Here is an 18,115-nt window from a genome sequence, read left to right as displayed (position 1 = left end):
TTTTGAGCAAATCTGTGCAAAGGTTATCAGATTTTATGTGAAGTTTTCAATTCTAACAATCGGATTGCACAATTTTTGGGCAAATCTGTGTAACGTTTTATGTGAAGGTTTCAATTCGAACAATCGGATTGCACAATTTTGGGGCAAATCTGTGTGAAGTTTATCTGTTTTTTATGTGAAGGTTTCAATTCTAACAATCGGATTGCACAATTTTGGGGCAAATCTGTGTAAAGGTTATCAGTTATTTATGTAAAGTTTTCAATTCTAACAATCGGATTGCACTATTTTTGGGCAAATCTGTGTAAAGGTTATCAGTTTATTATGTAAAGGTTTAAATTCTAACGATCGGATTGCACAATTTTTGGGCAAATCTGTGTCAAGGTTATCTGTTTTGTATGTGAAGGTTTAAATTCTAACAATCGGATTGCACAATTTTTGAGCAAATCTGTGCAAAGGTTATCAGATTTTATGTGAAGTTTTCAATTCTAACAATCGGATTGCACAATTTTTGGGCAAATCTGTGTAAAGTTTTATGTGAAGGTTTCAATTCTAACAATCGGATTGCACAATTTTTGGGCAAATCTGTGTAAAGGTTATCAGATTTTATGTGAAGGTTTCAATTCGAACAATCGGATTGCACAATTTTAGGGCAAATCTGTGTGAAGGTTATCTGTTTTTTATGTGAAGGTTTCAATTCTAACAATCGGATTGCACAATTTTGGGGCAAATCTGTGTAAAGGTTATCTGTTTTTTATGTGAAGGTTTCAAGTCTAACAATCGGATTGCACAATTTTTGGGCAAATCTGTGTAAAGGTTATCAGTTATTTATGTAAAGTTTTCAATTCTAGCAATCGGATTGCACTATTTTTGGACAAATCTGTGTGAAGTTTATCAGTTTATTATGTAAAGGTTTCAATTCTAACAATCGGATTGCACAATTTTTGGGCAAATCTGTGTAAATGTTATCAGTTATTTATGTGAAGGTTTCAATTCTAACAATCGGATTGCACAATTTTTGGGCAAATCTGTGTAAAGGTTATCAGTTTTTTATGTGAAGGTTTCAATTCTAACAATCGGATTGCACTATTTTTGGGCAAATCTGTGTGAAGGTTATCAGTTTTTTTGTGTGAAGGTTTCAATTCTAACAATCAGATTGCACAATTTTTCGGCAAATCTGTGCAAAGGTTGAGTTATTTATGTAAAGTTTTCAATTCTTACAATCGGATTGCACAATTTTTGGGCAAATCTGTGTGAAGGTTATCAGTTTTTTATGTGAAGGTTTCAATTCTAACAATCGGATTGCACAATTTTTGGGCAAATATGTGTCAAGGTTATCAGTTTTTTTATGTAAACTTTTCAATTCTAACAATCGGATTGCACAATTTTTGGGCAAATCTGTGTGAAGGTTATCCGTTTTTTATGTGAAGGTTTCAATTCTAACAATCGGATTGCACATTTTTTGGGCAAATCTGTGTAAAGGTTATCAGTTTTTTATGTGAAGGTTTCAATTCTAACAATCGGATTGCACAATTTTTGGGCAAATCTGTGCAAAGGTTCAGTTATTTATGTAAAGTTTTCAATTCTTACAATCGGATTGCACAATTTTTGGGCAAATCTGTGTAAAGGTTATCCGTTTTTTATGTAAAGGTTTCAATTCTAACAATCGGATTGCACAATTTTTGGGCAAATCTGTGTAAAGGTTATCTGTTATTTATGTCTGTTATTCTGTTATTATCTGTTATTATCTGTTATTATCTGGTTATTATCTGGTTATCTGTTATTGAGGACGTCTCGCGAGATCACGGCGAGGTCACATCTTTTCGAAGCTGTTCCATGCGCTCACGCTTTCGAAGCTAAGTAATCTTTCACAATTGTGTTTTTGTCGAGACTGTATCTATCTTTCGGTGTGTGTACCTATAGCATATCTTTAGGAAAATTTTCGGTGCTAATTTTTCGTACATGTATACACAATCGTCGGTTCATGCATATCGAGTATTCTGAGGCCTAGTACTCGTAGGCTTAGGCTACCGTACCGTCTCCGACCTTGTGGTTTTGTTTTTCTATCAGCGGTTCGTCAAATGCGCTGCAATTATTTTCGTTCTCTGTTTCGTCCCAGTCGTTCACCCCATACCTCCTTGTTTAATATCTCTACTCAAAAAAAAAAAAACCCAAAAAAATATTTCCTTCTCAGGTCTTATTCGTTTATTTGTTGTTCTTATTTTTTCGTTCGTTCTTCGTTCACGTTGTTCGCGATCACGCGATCACGTGGTTAGAAATGTATAATCTCTCCCCTGAACAACTATTTTCTCTAATATATTATAACACCTTTTTCTTCTTCTCCTACAAAAGGATGCTTTCGTCTTGCTCACCAAATCTATTCATTCCAAAAAAAATAAATAATACCATCTCTTACAGTTCCTCTTTTCTACATTCCCTAAACTCTCCAGAACTCCACCCCTCCTTCAGCTTCCTCAAACGTATTTTTGACTCGAAGGTCTCAAACTCATTTTGCAAAAAATGTTCGTTTCCCATGAATCGTACACTTTTCAAAATCCAATCTCACCCCTCTCCTCCAAATCTTCCCCATCCCCCCTTTCCTCCAAAACTTCCCCATCCCCCCTCCCCTCCAAAACTTCCCCATTACCCCTCCCCTCCAAATCCTCCCCATCACCCATCCCTTTCAAATCTCCCCCCTTGCCGCTTCCCTCCCCTCCCTCCTAAACTCCCCCCACACCCCTCCCCTCCGAGACTCTCCCTCGCTCCTCCCCTCCTAGACTCCCCTCTCACCCCTCCTCCTCAAAGCATCCTCCCTGCTTCTTCCCCCTTCCAACTTTCACCTTCATCTCCCCCAACCTTCTGCCTCGCTCTTCCCCCTCCTCAAATAACACCTCACTGTGCCTCACCCAATCTCCATCAAACCTTTTGTCTGCCCCATTCTTCCCTTTCTCCAAGCTATTCTGAAATCTCTGAAATCTCTGACACACCTTCAACAGCTCTCCCTACCTCTTCCTCCTCTTCCACATCTTACCCTACTCCACCCCCCCCCCCTGTTCTGTACCCGATGCTCCCCCTTCCTCTTCATTAATGGTATGGACCTCAAACATCCGGGGCCTTCGCTCAAACTTGACTGATCTCTCCATACAGGTTGCTTCTGACAAACCAGATGTGATCTGCTTAACAGAAACTTTCCTCCTCATTATGTCTCTGATGCCTTGCTATCTCTCCCAGGTTACTCCCTCCTCCGGTATGATAGACCTGAGCCTCATCCTGGAGGCGTGGTTGCTATCTTTATAAAAAACTCTTCCTCACTCGCCCTCCACTGCCCTCTCTCCACCTCACCCCCAGGAATACCTTTGGCTATGGCTTCCCCTTCGCTCCCACCTTTTGTTCATATGTGTGTTGTACCGTCCACCAAACAGTGATGACTCCATCTACATCTCGCTGTCTGATAATATGGACCAACTTCTATCTACCCATCCCAACTCTCTCTTCCTCATATGTGGTGATTTAAATTGTCACCATGCCAGTTGGCAGGGTGTGGGTACCTCTCTCACCAGCCATGGCTCTTCAGCAAAGGACTTCTGTGACTCACTGGGACTGACACAATCTGTCAATTTCCCGACCCGGATCTCAGTCAACGGAGCATCTTCTCTTCTGGACTTGGTTATGACTAACTTCCCTGAAAATGTCTGCTGCTCTTCTTCTGCTCCAATCGGCTCATCTGATCATGTGCTTGTCAAAGTGGACATCTCTCTGACCATTCTCAGAGAGCCTCCTCAGCGTCGACGAGTCTGGCATTTCACTCAGGCCAACTGGCACGGTCTTCAAGCAGCCATCAATCATCTGGACTGGTCTCCCAACTCTACCGCCTCTGACATCAACTCATCCTGGGAATTCTTTCAAAGTAAATTGCTCTCTCTCATGCACAGATTAATCCCATCTCGTCTTCAGTTGTCATACCCTTCCTCCCGTCCATGGTACACGGCTTCTTGTGGTGAGGCTGTTGCCCTGAAACAACTTGCTTTCGTCTGCTGGAATGCAAATCCAACGGAAGGAAATCTCATTTCCTTTCACAAACCCCGAAACAAGTGTGTGTCCACCCTCAGGAGAGCCAGGAAACAATGTCTCACCGTTCTCAAGACCGAACTCTCTTATCTGTCTCCCTCTTCCAAATCCTGGTGGCGTCTGGTCAAATCTGTTTCTGGTGTTTGTTCCCCCTCCATCCCCTCCCTCACCTCAAACGGCCACACGGCTGACTCCGCACATGAAAAAGCTGAATGCCTCAACTCTGTATTTGCCTCTCAATCTTGTGTCCCAAACCCATCCCTCTCTGTACCCACCGTACCCAGTCGTACCCAGCTATTCCTGGACTCTGTGTCCTTTCCTCCTGACAAGGTGGAAAAGTTTCTGTCAACCCTCGACTCTGATTCTGCAACTGGTCCTGACGGCATCAGCCCACGTGTCCTAAAATCATGTTCTTCCACTCTTTCACTCCCTCTTTCTGTTCTCTTCACCCTCTCTTTTGCTCAAGGTCATCTGCCATCTGCTTGGAAATCAGCCAACATCACCGCTTTGCACAAAAAAGGTGCAAAAACAGATCCTGGCAACTACAGACCAATCAGGCTTCTCCCAATTATCAGCAAAGTCATGGAATCCATCATTGCTTCAGATATGAAATCTTTCCTCTTCTCCAATGGCTTGATCCCTGATCATCAATTTGGTTTCAGACCTGGTCACTCTACTCTGGACATGCTGCTTCTGCTTTCTCAACAATGGATGGAGGTCCTCATTGCCAAACAGGAAATTAGAGCTGTCTCCCTTGACATTTCATGTGCCTTCGATACGGTCTAGCACCCTGCTCTGCTCACCAAACGCTCCTCCTTTGGTATCTATGGAAATCTGCACGCATGGCTGGCGGACTTCCTCTCTGGTCGTAGTCAACGTGTGGCCCTGAATGGGTTTCTCTCATCTCTTCCTGTTCAGGCTGGAGTTCCCCAAGGTAGTGTTCTGGGCCCTGTGCTTTTTCTGGTCTTCATCAATGATCTCTCTGACTCTCTTGAAAATCCTCTCTATCTCTTTGCTGACGACTCTACTCTCTGTCGCTCCATTCCTCATCCCTCAGATCGGCAGTCTGCAGCCTCCTCACTCTCTGCAGACCTGGACAAAATCACAGACTGGGCAAACAAATGGAACATGTCTTTCAATCCTGATAAATCTCACACTTACGATGTCTCTCCGAAAAGACCGACTGGACAACCCTCCCATTCACTTTCTGAATAATCCTCTCCAAGAAGTTCTGTCACTCAAGCTTTTGGGTCTCACTATTTGCCATGATCTTTCCTGGGAAAACCACATTAAAATCTGGCCTCCAAAGCCAGTCGCCGACTGGGCATCCTCCGTCGTGCGAAGTCCTTCCTTGGCACACCTGAGCTCCTCACCACATACAAGGCTTTCATCCGCAGCTCTATGGAATACTGCTCTCCCCTCTGGTCTGGTGCTCCTGCCTCACACCTAGCTCGTCTTCACGCTGTTGAAACCAAAGCATTCAGAATCATTGGAATCTCCCGCGATGAAGCTAACTCCAAGGGCCTTTCACTCACCCACCGCAGGCAGGTTGGTGGTCTTTCCGTCTTCTACCGACTCCTCTCTGGCCTTGCCCCCCACCAGCGCTCTCTGGGCTCTGTCCCCCAAATATTCCTACAGGTCGCACAAGATCTGCCTGCAACCCTCTTATGGTTAAACTGCCAACATCAAGACTTTCTGCTCACCTTCACTCCTTCATCCTCTTTTTTCCCACCTATGGAACAAACTCCCTCACTCTCTTCAATCCCACTGCACCCTCCAGGTCTTTAAAACAGCTGTTCACCACCATCTCTTATCCTCCCCCATCAAAAACCTTGATCTTTTCTACCCCCGCTAATTTCGGGTCCCCTTTTGTTTTATACCTCTCCCACCCCCCCCCCCCCCCCTTCCCACGCCTCCTCCCCCCAAGCCCTCTCCCTCCCACACTTCTCCCTGCTCTCAAATGTTGTGGTTGTGTGCTTCCCCTTCTCTCCCCATCTTGTCTTCCGCTCCCTCTTTTTGTATATTTTGTTTGTCTGGTTGATTTGTTTGTGAAATAAATGTTAGCTCTTTCACGAGCCTCGATTCAGTATACAAAAAAATAATAATAATAATAATGTAAAGTTTTCAATTCTAACAATCGGGTTGCACAATTTTTGGCAAATCTGTGTGAAGGTTATCAGTTTATTATGTAAAGGTTTAAATTCTAACGATCGGATTGCACAATTTTTGGGCAAATCTGTGTCAAGGTTATCAGTTTTTTTTAATGTAAAGGTTTCAATTCTAACAATCGGATTGCACAATGTTTGGGCAAATCTTTGTAAAGTTTATCAGTTTTTTATATGAAGGTTTCAATTCTAACAATCCGATTGCACAATTTTTGGGCAAATCTGTGCAGAGGTTATCCGTTTTTTATGTAAAGGTTTCAATTCTAACGATCGGATTGCACAATTTTTGGGCAAATCTGTGTAAAGGTTATAAGATTTTATGTGAAGTTTTCAATTCTAACAATCGGATTGCACACTTTTTGGGCAAATCTGTGTAAAGGTTATCAGTTATTTATGTAAAGTTTTCAATTCTAACAATCGGATTGCACAATTTTTGGGCGAATCTGTGTAAAGGTTATCAGTTTATTATGTAAAGGTTTCAATTCTAACAATCGGATTGCACAATTTTTGGGCAAATCTGTGTAAAGGTTATCAGTTTATTATGTAAAGGTTTAAATTCTAACGATCGGATTGCACAATTTTTGGGCAAATCTGTGTAAAGGTTATCAGTTTTTTTTATGTAAAGGTTTAAATTCTAACAATCCGATTGCACAATTTTTGGGCAAATCTGTGTCCAGGTTATCTGTTTTGTATGTGAAGGTTTAAATTCTAACAATCGGATTGCACAATTTTTGAGCAAATCTGTGTAAATGTTATCAGATTTTATGTGAAGTTTTCAATTCTAACAATCGGATTGCACAATTTTTGGGCAAATCTGTGTAAAGTTTTATGTGAAGGTTTCAATTCGAACAATCGGATTGCACAATTTTGGGGCAAATCTGTGTGAAGGTTATCTGTTTTTTATGTGAAGGTTTCAATTCTAACAATCGGATTGCACAATTTTTGGGCAAATCTGTGTAAAGGTTATCAGTTTTTTATGTGAAGGTTTCAATTCTAACAATCGCATTGCACAATATTTGGGCAAATCTGTGTAAAGGTTATCAGTTATTTATGTAAAGTTTTCCATTCTAACAATCGGATTGCACAATTTGTGGGCAAATCTGTGCAATGGTTCAGTTATTTATGTAAAGTTTTCAATTCTAACAATCGGATTGCACTATTTTTGGGCAAATCTGTGTAAAGGTTATCATTTTTTGTGTGTGAAGGTTTCAATTCTAACAATCGGATTGCACAATTTGTGGGCAAATCTGTGCAATGGTTCAGTTATTTATGTAAAGTTTTCAATTCTTACAATCGGATTGCACAATTTTTGGGCAAATCTGTGTAAAGGTTATCGGTTTTTTATGTAAAGGTTTCAATTCTAATAATCGGATTGCACAATTTTTGGGCAAATCTGTGTAAAGATTATCAGTTTATTATGCAAAGGTTACAATTCTAACAATCGGATTGCACAATTTTTGGGCAAATCTGTGTTAAGGTTATCAGTTTATTATGTAAAAGTTTAAATTCTAACGATCGGATTGCACAATTTTTGGGCAAATCTGTGTAAAGGTTATCAGTTTTTTTTTTATGTAAAGGTTTCAATTCTAACAATCCGATTCCACAATTTTTGGGCAAATCTGTGTAAAGGTTATCAGTTTATTATGTAAAGGTTTAAATTCTAACAATCGGATTGCACAATTTTTGGGAAAATCTGTGTAAAGGTTATCAGATTTTATGTGAAGTTTTCAATTCTAACAATCGGATTGCACAATTTTTGGGCAAATCTGTGTAAAGGTTATCAGATTTTATGTGAAGGTTTCAATTCGAACAATCGGATTGCACAATTTTGGGGCAAATCTGTGTGAAGGTTATCTGTTTTTTATGTGAAGGTTTCAATTCTAACAATCGGATTGCACAATTTTTGGGCAAATCTGTGTAAAGGTTATCTGTTTTTTATGTGAAGGTTTCAATTCTAACAATCGGATTGCACAATTTTTGGGCAAATCTGTGTAAAGGTTATCAGATTTTATGTGAAGGTTTCAATTCGAACAATCGGATTGCACAATTTTGGGGCAAATCTGTGTAAAGGTTATCTGTTTTTTATGTGAAGGTTTCAATTCCAACAATCGGATTGCACAATTCTTGGGCAAATCTGTGTAAAGGTTATCAGTTTTTTATGTGAAGTTTTCTATTCTAACAATCGGATTGCACAATTTTTGGGCAAATCTGTGTAAAGGTTATCAGTTTTTTATGTGAAGGTTTCAATTCTAACAATCGGATTGCACAATTTTTGGGCAAATCTGTGTAAAAGTTATCAGTTATTTATGTAAAGTTTTCAATTCTAACAATCGGATTGCACTATTTTTGGACAAATCTGTGTGAAGTTTATCAGTTTATTATGTAAAGGTTTCAATTCTAACAATCGGATTGCACAATTTTTGGGCAAATCTGTGTAAAGGTTATCAGTTATTTATGTGAAGGTTTCAATTCTAACAATCGGATTGCACAATTTTTGGGCAAATCTGTGTAAAGGTTATCAGTTTTTTATGTGAAGGTTTCAATTCTAACAATCGCATTGCACAATTTTTGCGCAAATCTGTGTTAAGGTTATCAGTTATTTATGTTAAGTTTTCAATTCTAACAATCGGATTGCACTATTTTTGGGCAAATCTGTGTAAAGGTTATCAGTTTTTTTGTGTGAAGGTTTCAATTCTAACAATCAGATTGCACAATTTTTGGGCAAATCTGTGCAAAGGTTGAGTTATTTATGTAAAGTTTTCAATTCTTACAATCGGATTGCACAATTTTTGGGCAAATCTGTGTGAAGGTTATCCGTTTTTTATGTAAAGGTTTCAATTCTAACAATCGGATTGCACAATTTTTGGGCAAATCTGTGTGAAGGTTCAGTTTTTTATGTGAAGGTTTCAATTCTAACAATCGGATTGCACAATTTTTGGGCAAATCTGTGTAAAGGTTATCAGTTATTTATATAAAGTTTTCAATTCTAACAATCGGATTGCACTATTTTTGGACAAATCTGTGTGAAGGTTATCAGTTTATTATGTAAAGGTTTCAATTCTAACAATCGGATTGCACAATTTTTGGGCAAATCTGTGTAAAGGTTATCAGTTATTTATGTAAAGTTTTCAATTCTAACAATTGGATTGCACTATTTTTGGGCAAATCTGTGTGAAGGTTATCAGATTTTATGTGAGGGTTTCGATTCTAACAATCGGATTGCACAATTTTTGGGGATTTGATATTGGAATTTGGTTTTCTTCTTACCTGCAATATGTTTGAGTTTTCGTTTGAGGAACTTGGCTCCAACATGTCTGCATGCCTAACGGTTGGACAAATATAATTGAAGGAAAGGAAATACGAGTACTACACTTGGAAAGATAAATAAGGCCAATATTAGATTCTCCAGTTGTTGTTTTTTTTCTACACCTGCTTTTTCCTAAATTCCTTCCCATAAAATTATCTGTTATAAGGTTTTTCACAGCCCTAAACACCAACAGGGCCTCATGTGAATTGGAGATGCTGCAGTTTGTAACTATTTGTAAGAATTTGATGTATTTTTGATGATTTGTGACAGGCTTTGGGATGGAGGCCACTCTGTTGCTTGTGGTTGGATACTCACATGGACGAGGTACCGCAATTACCTTCCTTGTCCTTGCAGTTGGATTCAGCGGATTTGCAATCTCTGGTGAGAGGGCACCCACCATATTGAAGAGAGTCTGATCTATTTATTGTGCACCGTCAATTTGACCTATTTCAGGTGTGAGAAATGCTTCGCCTGGGATTGGAAACGACATGCTAACTGAAAACTCACAACGAACAACATAACGATTTTGCTAATAAAGGGCCAACTATTGATGATGTGTCCACATGCATGGTGGGGATGGGAGTAGGGTTTGGAAGAGTTTTGGGTTTAAAATTCATGCCAAATTTGTGTATATATTGATATATGCAAGATATATATTGATATATGCTAAAAGGATGGCCAAGAGGTACGCACACTCACCTCTAAGCTGCCTAGTCTAGGTTCGAATCCAAACCTAGCTATAAACTGCCATCCTGGTGTTTCACAGGCAGGGTGATTCATCAATGTGTGTGCGGTCCCTCGGATGGACGTTACACTGGGCATCCTGTCTGAAGACATTAGTTGGTCGATGTTAAAGATCCTTTCTCAAGAGTAGACGAGATATCGACCCTAAACAAATTCCCAATTCCTGCCTTAAGTCCTGCTGGGAAACAGAAGGCCAACCGCTCAGCATGCCCTTTGCCAAGGAACGGCTTCAGCAGCACCAACACTCTGTAACGGAGTACTGTATGTTACAATGGATATATATATATATATATATATATATATATATATATATATATATATATACATATATATATATATATATATATATATATACATATATATATATATATATATATATATACATATATATATATATATATATATATATATATATATATATATATATATATATATATATATATATATATTGAATCCATGTATATACATACATATATATTGTTACGGACCGCGGATAAGATGTTGTGTTTGCCGAGCGGATGGCACCGCGGCCGAACAGTTACCCCGACTAACCCGATTCCCGAACGTTGGCCGGATCGCGCCACAGATATTCAATATGGAAAAGAAAAAAGCGACACGGATGTGAAGAAGAAGAAGAAGAAGAAAACCAAAAGGTTGGAAATACTACTAAATTTATTCCTACTATTTACACGCTCAAAAGTAACCAAGGAAGAAGGAAAGATAAGAAAATAATTTACAGAAGATATTAGAGACACAGTGCAACGCTAGCTTATACGAGCTTAATTAATACCCAGGGACAAGACACACAGAACAAACTCACGTACACAAAAGGATGGAAAGGCAGGAGGTGGATGGCTGGAGGGAGAGGAAGGTCCAACGGATCATGCAGCACGATCGGCGCGTTTAGCAGCCGCCGTTCCTTCGCGGCCCTGCTCAAAACTGCCGTCCAGGCCCCAAGCTGCTGTTGTTGCTGCTGTGGCTGCCACTGTTGCTGCTGTGTGGATGTCGCCTGCTCTTTTCAGGACTCGTCTCTCTCGTCTTGTCAAAGCTCATCTGCTTCTGTAAAAGCTCATCTGGTCCAACCACTTCTGTAAAAGCTCATCTGGTCCGACCACTTCTGTAAAAGCTCATCTGGTCCAACCACTCAACTCAACCACCACACTCAACAACGTCCTTGCTTCTTGCGCGCGCGCTTTTATAGCGCCTCAGGCGATCAGGCCGCCGGCCTTCAGGACACGCCCATCGGTCAGCTCGCCTCGGCCCTGATTGGTCGGCACGGCCCTCTGGCTCCGCCCTTGATGACGATGGGTGGGCTAACCCTTCTTCCCCGCCCCGAGCACATGTTCAATGGTGGTTTTGGGGTGAAATCAGCAACCCACAGCTGTAGCAAACCTTGGTAAACTGCCCAGTGCGGTTGGCAATGGAGACTTGGAGGGGATGTAGCTGGAAATGGAGATTTTGGGAATGGGAATGAAAGGGGATCTATCTTGTTTCACTTGGTGCAATGGAGTGTCATCTTAATGGAAGACAAGGCCTTACCCTAATACACATAATAAAGATATAACTATCAACAAAGGGGGAAATCTATGATTGGCTGACGTGATTGTTTATGACCTAATTATGGGACGCCCTTTGACCTTTATACATAACTGGAGTAAGGAGGGTCCAGAATAAAGCACTAATAATAAAAAACACAATAAAAAAAACACTCCTCATATCCATAACAATATATTTTGAGCTCGTAATTTTGAGCGCGTTAAGCGCGCTTCGGGCCTCGTATCCCACTCCTCGACACCAATTCTTACGGATCGCGGTTTAGATGTTATGATGACCGAGCGGTGGTGTATTACCGCGACCTAACAGTTCCCCCGATTCTTCCCCAACTCACCCGATTCACCCCAAACTTTGGCCGTATCGCACTGCAGCTGCCCAATGAGGGAAAAGACTAAAACGACGAATGCAAAGAGGAAGACGAAGGCAAAGAAAGGTTTGGAAATACTACTAAATTTATTTACTATTTACACACATAAGCAAAAAGAAAGCAGTCACGTTTATTTACAGACGAGATTAAATACACAGTGCAACGCTAGCTTACCTACAGTCTTAATTAACCCAGGGACAGAACAAACAAAAGACAGACTCACACGGGGAATGATGACAGGAGTTGGCTGGAAGGAGAGGATGGCGTGGAGTTGTATTGTGCAGCACGATCGGCGCGTTTAGCAGCCGCCGTTCCTTCGCGGCCCTGCTCAAAACCGCCGTCCAGGCCCCAAGCGGCTGTTGGGTGTTGTTGCTGCTGTGGCCGCCGCTGCTTTTCCCGGATTACAACAGGCTTTGTGCTTTCTGGGATGTCCTCTCCTTGGATGTTCTCTATGTTCTCTTGGTCCAATCACTCCTCACCACCGACAACTCAACGCAACCAACGCAACCACTGACCACCACAACGCAACCACTGACGACCAAAACCACACAACTCAGCTCTGCTTCTTGGACCCTCTCTCTTCTCAACGGCTTGGGCTCCCTTTTGTCTGCCGGTCAAAGCTCCTCTCTCAAAGCTTGTCTCAGCTTCTCTTTTGGGAGCGTCGCGCTGTGGATTTTAGCTGCGGTCACGCCTGCTCATTCCCGCCTCTCAGCGCCTCTCTTTCTTCTTCAAAGCTCGACTGCTTGGGGAGCGTCGCGCTGTGGGTTATATAGGCCCCGCCCCTCAACCTTTGCGAACCTCCCCGATCGCTCGTCCTCCGCCCTCTCTAGCCAAACCCCTGGCTCATGGTTGGTCGAGTGGGGCTGGCTCACTCCTCCCCTCTATGACGAGGTGGAGACACGCCTTTCTTCTCCGACCCTGCCTCGTGGTCAATGGCGGTTATTGGAGGGGAGGTAATTGCCAAACGACGAAAAGGGGGAATGGAGGTTTTGGGAATGGGAATGAAGGGAATCTATCTCTTTCACTGGTGCAATGGAGTACTTCAATTAATGGGGGACACAGCCTTACCCTAAAACACAGAATAAGATATAACTATCGAACAGGGGTATTCTATAATTGGCTGACGTGTATGCTTGTGGACTAATTATGGGATGCCCTTTTACCTTTACACAGCTCCGGAGGCAGGGGGCGCAGGATAAACAATAATAATAATTCACACAATCAAAAAAATATACAGTCCTCATATCCGCAACACTGCACCCTCCTCCTCTTAGGCACGTCCCGGGCCTACAACTTTTTATTTAGTGTGACACGTAGGTGTAGTTCCCTCTACTTTTAACCTGACCCTGAGTGCGACAGTTTTAAAACATAAATAAATGTGTCCCGCTGCTCCATTGCACCCTGCCTAACAGACTTACGCCCACAGTTAACCAAATTGCGGAATTGTCTTCAAACTATACACTGACGGTGGGGAGCATTATTTACACTTGACGCTACTTTTATTTACAAGACTAACCCAGGACCTGTAATTGTTCTTTCTGGGGGGGAGACAGTCTGCTCTGCATCAATGCACCATGAAAGCACCCAAAAACGCACCAATACACACCCAAGCACCAATCAGTGCAGTCACCATTGTTCAAGAATGTTCAACAATAAAAAAATAAATCAACAACCCCTAACCCTGCAGGTGATCTCTTGCTCTTCGGCTCCCTCTGCTGGTTATTATTATTTGTTCTTCCAGTTGTTGTCATCCTCTCTCATTTTCTTACTGGCGGCCTATTTGCAATAAAGTGTGCCCAACGTGTCCATTTTATTTTCTTTATTTATGGCCCACAGGGCCGACTACGTGTGGTTCACCTGTGGGGCATCGGTGCCCTGTGGCCAAGGTCCGCCAGCAAGATTTCGGGCCCTCATGGCCGGTTCCAGCAGAGGGGCCATGCCCCAACCCATGGGGTCCATAAGTGGTGCTCGGCCACAGACATGTGGTCCATAATGTGGTGCATCGATGCAGACAGCTGGTTCTGAGAGTGCCGGGCGCACAATGGCCGACTCACGCACGCTCCCCTTGGTGCCCAATGGCGCACAGGTCATGTGGGAGACAAAAGGGGGACAAGAGAAATGAGCGAGGGGTAATGTCACAAGGGTACACGTCAATAAGGCAATGCAAGGCGAAATGCGTACGGAGAGCGAAATGAGAAAGCTCGTCCCTACCGTACGTCACCCCCCTGTCACCTACACTACCCTTGCCCTTACCCCATATGTACAAAAATCTACACATTACCAATCCGTCGCTACCGTCACGTCTTCCCCTTATTTCCCTTATACCAAATTCGTCTTCACTCCCCCACTATCCAAAATTTGCCATCACCTAATTCGTCATCAATCCTCATAAGGAGGGAGAGATGGAATTACGCACAATGTCACACCCACGTCATGATGCGTCTCACAATCCAAAACATTTGCATTAATGAAAAATAATAAAACATGGCATGGTGTGGAGTTACCTCATCTCAGGTGAGTGGATGCAGATGGTGCGAGGAGATCCTTCATCCTAACTATCCTCTAAATGATTTTAACACACTTTACACTACCCGGGGTCTCTCCCCGCCAATCCATTGGCCAACTTACACTATGGGTTCTAAAAACCAAATTCCCTTTGACCAAACTGTGGTGCTTCTCAATTTGGGGTCTCACTCCCCCGATTCATCTCCCGGTGCCCTTGCACAATTTCTGGGCTGTGACGTGTAGCTCTCCCAGCAGGTCTACCCACCTGCACACCTCCACCACTGCAGTTGCCACCCGAACTTACCTAGCTCCTCACCCTAACCTATCTAGCTGGGGAAGGCCCCTCCTGGCTCTGTCACCCCACTTGGTGCCCTCTGGCACTGGGCTACCCGGGTCCGTCCTCCGGATCCTCGGGCCCCATCCACAACAACTACTACCGGCTCCCAGAGCCCACCTGCGGCCTCACCTGGCCGACATCCTCACAGTGGTGGAGCGCCCAACCAACTACACACACTAACAGGCTACACGCCCAGCCATTTCCACAACACTAATGCACCCATCCAAAGACCATTCTTTCACCCGCACCACAGATGCCAATATCCAACCACAATTTACCTGTACCCTCTACCTAACACTTACACTACCCGCCCCGGGTATCCGTGATGGGGGTCCACTCTTCCCCCATTCACACCTTCGCACCATCCACTCCACTCCACAATTTCCACCATACTCACTCCACGACCATCCATTCCAATACTCCATACCATTTATTCCATACACCTGTCCTCCATTCACCTGTCGTTGCACACCTGTGCAATCATACCTGGTGCCACCTGCACCCTCCTCCTCTTCCTGGACCAGTTGGTCAACACAACACACATCACCATCACTCACTCATACACTGCTCCACACACCTGTTCAGTTGCACACCTGGGCAATCACACCTGTTCAATCCTTAAACACACGGCATCATCTCATCTAACTACTCCCCTCTGAACTTGCGCTTCCCAGTCGTCCTTTTAAACTATTGCGCTCCCACGTCATTATCATCCACTCTACTCTACCTGCGTCCCCACTACAGGTATCCTTGTCACTAACTAATCTTAACATTACCTAATGTCATCTTCGCTAGATCCCTACACACAATATCCTAACCCTCCCGGGCTAGTTTTCACTGCCATCAACCCCATAAACCTAGTGCTCCTTTGCCCCCCCTTTCGTGAGGGATGGTGGATTTGCCATCCCACCACATCGGGGGTCTCTCACTATAAATTTTGTTCGTCCAAATTCAATAAATCAAAAATTTGCCAATCACTCTACCATCATCAAATTTTGCTTTTTTCTAATTTTGGGGCCAAAACACTATCATCATCACCCGTCTACTTATTAGATCCTCTCGGTGCGCCAATTCCCTTCTAAAGCTCGGCTTCGTACAGCCGAGCAATGAATGCGGGTTGTTTTGTGCCAGCGGCTGGATACGTCCCGCATTCGGGGCAGGGACGGGGGCTTACCCGGGCCGAGATCCCACGCACCACCTCGGCGTGGAGCCATCCAATGTCCCGATCTCGACCTGCCGGCATGTCTCAATAGAAAGTGGTCGCCATGACGACCCTTCCTATCGGGCTGCCCGCTCCGCCTAGTGGAGCACGGACGCGGCCGTTCCAAGCGAGGCCCAGCGTGGATCGCGTACGGCGGTCCTTTCGAACCCGCCGTGGCTCGGGTCCCCGCTGGTTCTCGCGGCACGCGAAGCCCGGCACGCACCGAGGGCCCGATTCGGCTAAAAGTCGCTCTAACCGCTAACCCGGTTACCGTCGATGCCTCACCTGCATGGTTACATGCATACGCTACCCCTTTCTTGCTCATACCTCCAGCTGTTCCCATGCTCCTCGTACCTTTCCTTACACACCTCGGTACACTCATTCCGCTCACCGACTTGGTCACACACCTGACCACCGAACACTTTGGCACACATTCGTTGTTCGCACACCTCACCAACACACCTCTTCGCGCCCCCTCCTCGGTCACCTCCTCTGTGACAATCACAGGTGTGCTCTCACTCGCACACCCAACCACGTGCCTCACGACCAACTCAAGTGTGCATTCCCACACACGCTCTACCATTCCAGGTGTGCATCCTTCCATTCCAGGTGTACATCCTCGCTCACCTGTCATAACCAACTCACGCTCCGTGTCACTCTCACTACTCTCACCTCCACTCTTGACAGCGCACTCACCCTTACTCTCGACAGCGCACTCTTTCCTCATGCACCCGTCCGTTACACACCTTTCTTGCGCACACTCTTGCGCACACTCTCCCGTTACATCCTCTGTAACACTCACCACAGGCGTGCATTCTCCCTCACTCTTGACAGCGCACTCTTTCCCCATGCACCTGTCCGTTACACACCTTTCTCGCGCATCCTCTTGCGCACACTCTCCCGTTACATCCTCTGTAACATTCACCACAGGCGTGCATTCTCCTTCACTCTTGACAGCACACTCTTTCCCCATGCACCTGTCCGTTACACACCTTTCTCGCGCATCCTCTTGCGCACACTCTTTCGTTACTTCCTCCGTAACACTTACCACACCGCGCTTCCATGTACCCCCTCGCACACGCGCTACGACCGACTCACTCTCGACAGCACACTCACTGGTCGGCGCGCACTTTTTCCTCACACACCCCATGGTCGGACATTCTCGCACACCTCTTTTTTCACACACCAGACCTGTCGCACACTTCACCAACGGCCTTTCACGAACACCCGGATCCAAACCAATCCCCAAGCCGACTGAAGCTTTCCTCACATCATATACATTGCCGAATATTTCGCCACTCACCTTGGCACCTCGTCTCCGCACCTCTTTCGCCACCTGCAAACTCTTTATTTGGTTAGTGAGCATCACATTATGAGTTGAGCACCGACCTTGTACCAATTCCATTACCTCCTCCTTTATTTCTCTCTTAGTTTCTGTCCGTCTCTTCTTAATTTCACTCACCTCTTCTTCCACTTCCTCTAATTTTTGCTTCACCTCTTTTATTTCCCGGTGCGTCTCCTCAAGTTCGTCCTCTAAGGCTACCGTGACCGTCTCTATGTGCATCCTCACCTGCCGGTCCTTTGTCTCCATTATCTCTGTCACCTCGTCCACCCTCCTTGTCAGTCCCTCACGTACCATCTGACATTGCCTCTGTGTCGCTATTAATTAGTTTTTAATTTCTTTTTGTGTCGCCTTTAACCCTCCGAGTACTGCAGTGTTCCTTTGAACCTGCTCCACTAACTCCGTTTGTCCCTCCGTCAGCTGTTCCACCTCCTCTGTCAGACCCTCTATGCCCCCCTGTAACCTAGCCGTATTATTCCTCACCTCTTTCTCCATACGCTTCTCACCTCGCTTTACCTCCTCGCGTAG

At 44.0% G+C, this 18,115-nt stretch overlaps 1 protein-coding gene across 1 annotated transcript in view; it reads left to right on the top strand.

Moving 5' to 3' along the window:
- Positions 1-18,115, top strand: part of SLC17A6 (solute carrier family 17 member 6) — a 138,609-nt gene that overhangs the window by 65,719 nt on the left and 54,775 nt on the right. The window contains exon 10 of the mRNA XM_068123767.2: positions 9,808-9,918. Within this exon, the coding sequence (XP_067979868.2) occupies positions 9,808-9,918 (111 nt within the window). The remainder of the gene's footprint in view (positions 1-9,807; positions 9,919-18,115) is intronic.

The sequence above is a fragment of the Myxine glutinosa genome, chromosome 8 (genome assembly GCF_964187855.1).
Source record: "Myxine glutinosa chromosome 8, kmMyxGlut1.1, whole genome shotgun sequence".
Classification (NCBI taxonomy): Eukaryota; Metazoa; Chordata; class Myxini; order Myxiniformes; family Myxinidae; genus Myxine; species Myxine glutinosa.
Note: the sequence above shows the minus strand (reverse complement) of the source record. Positions and strands in the feature narration are given on the sequence as shown.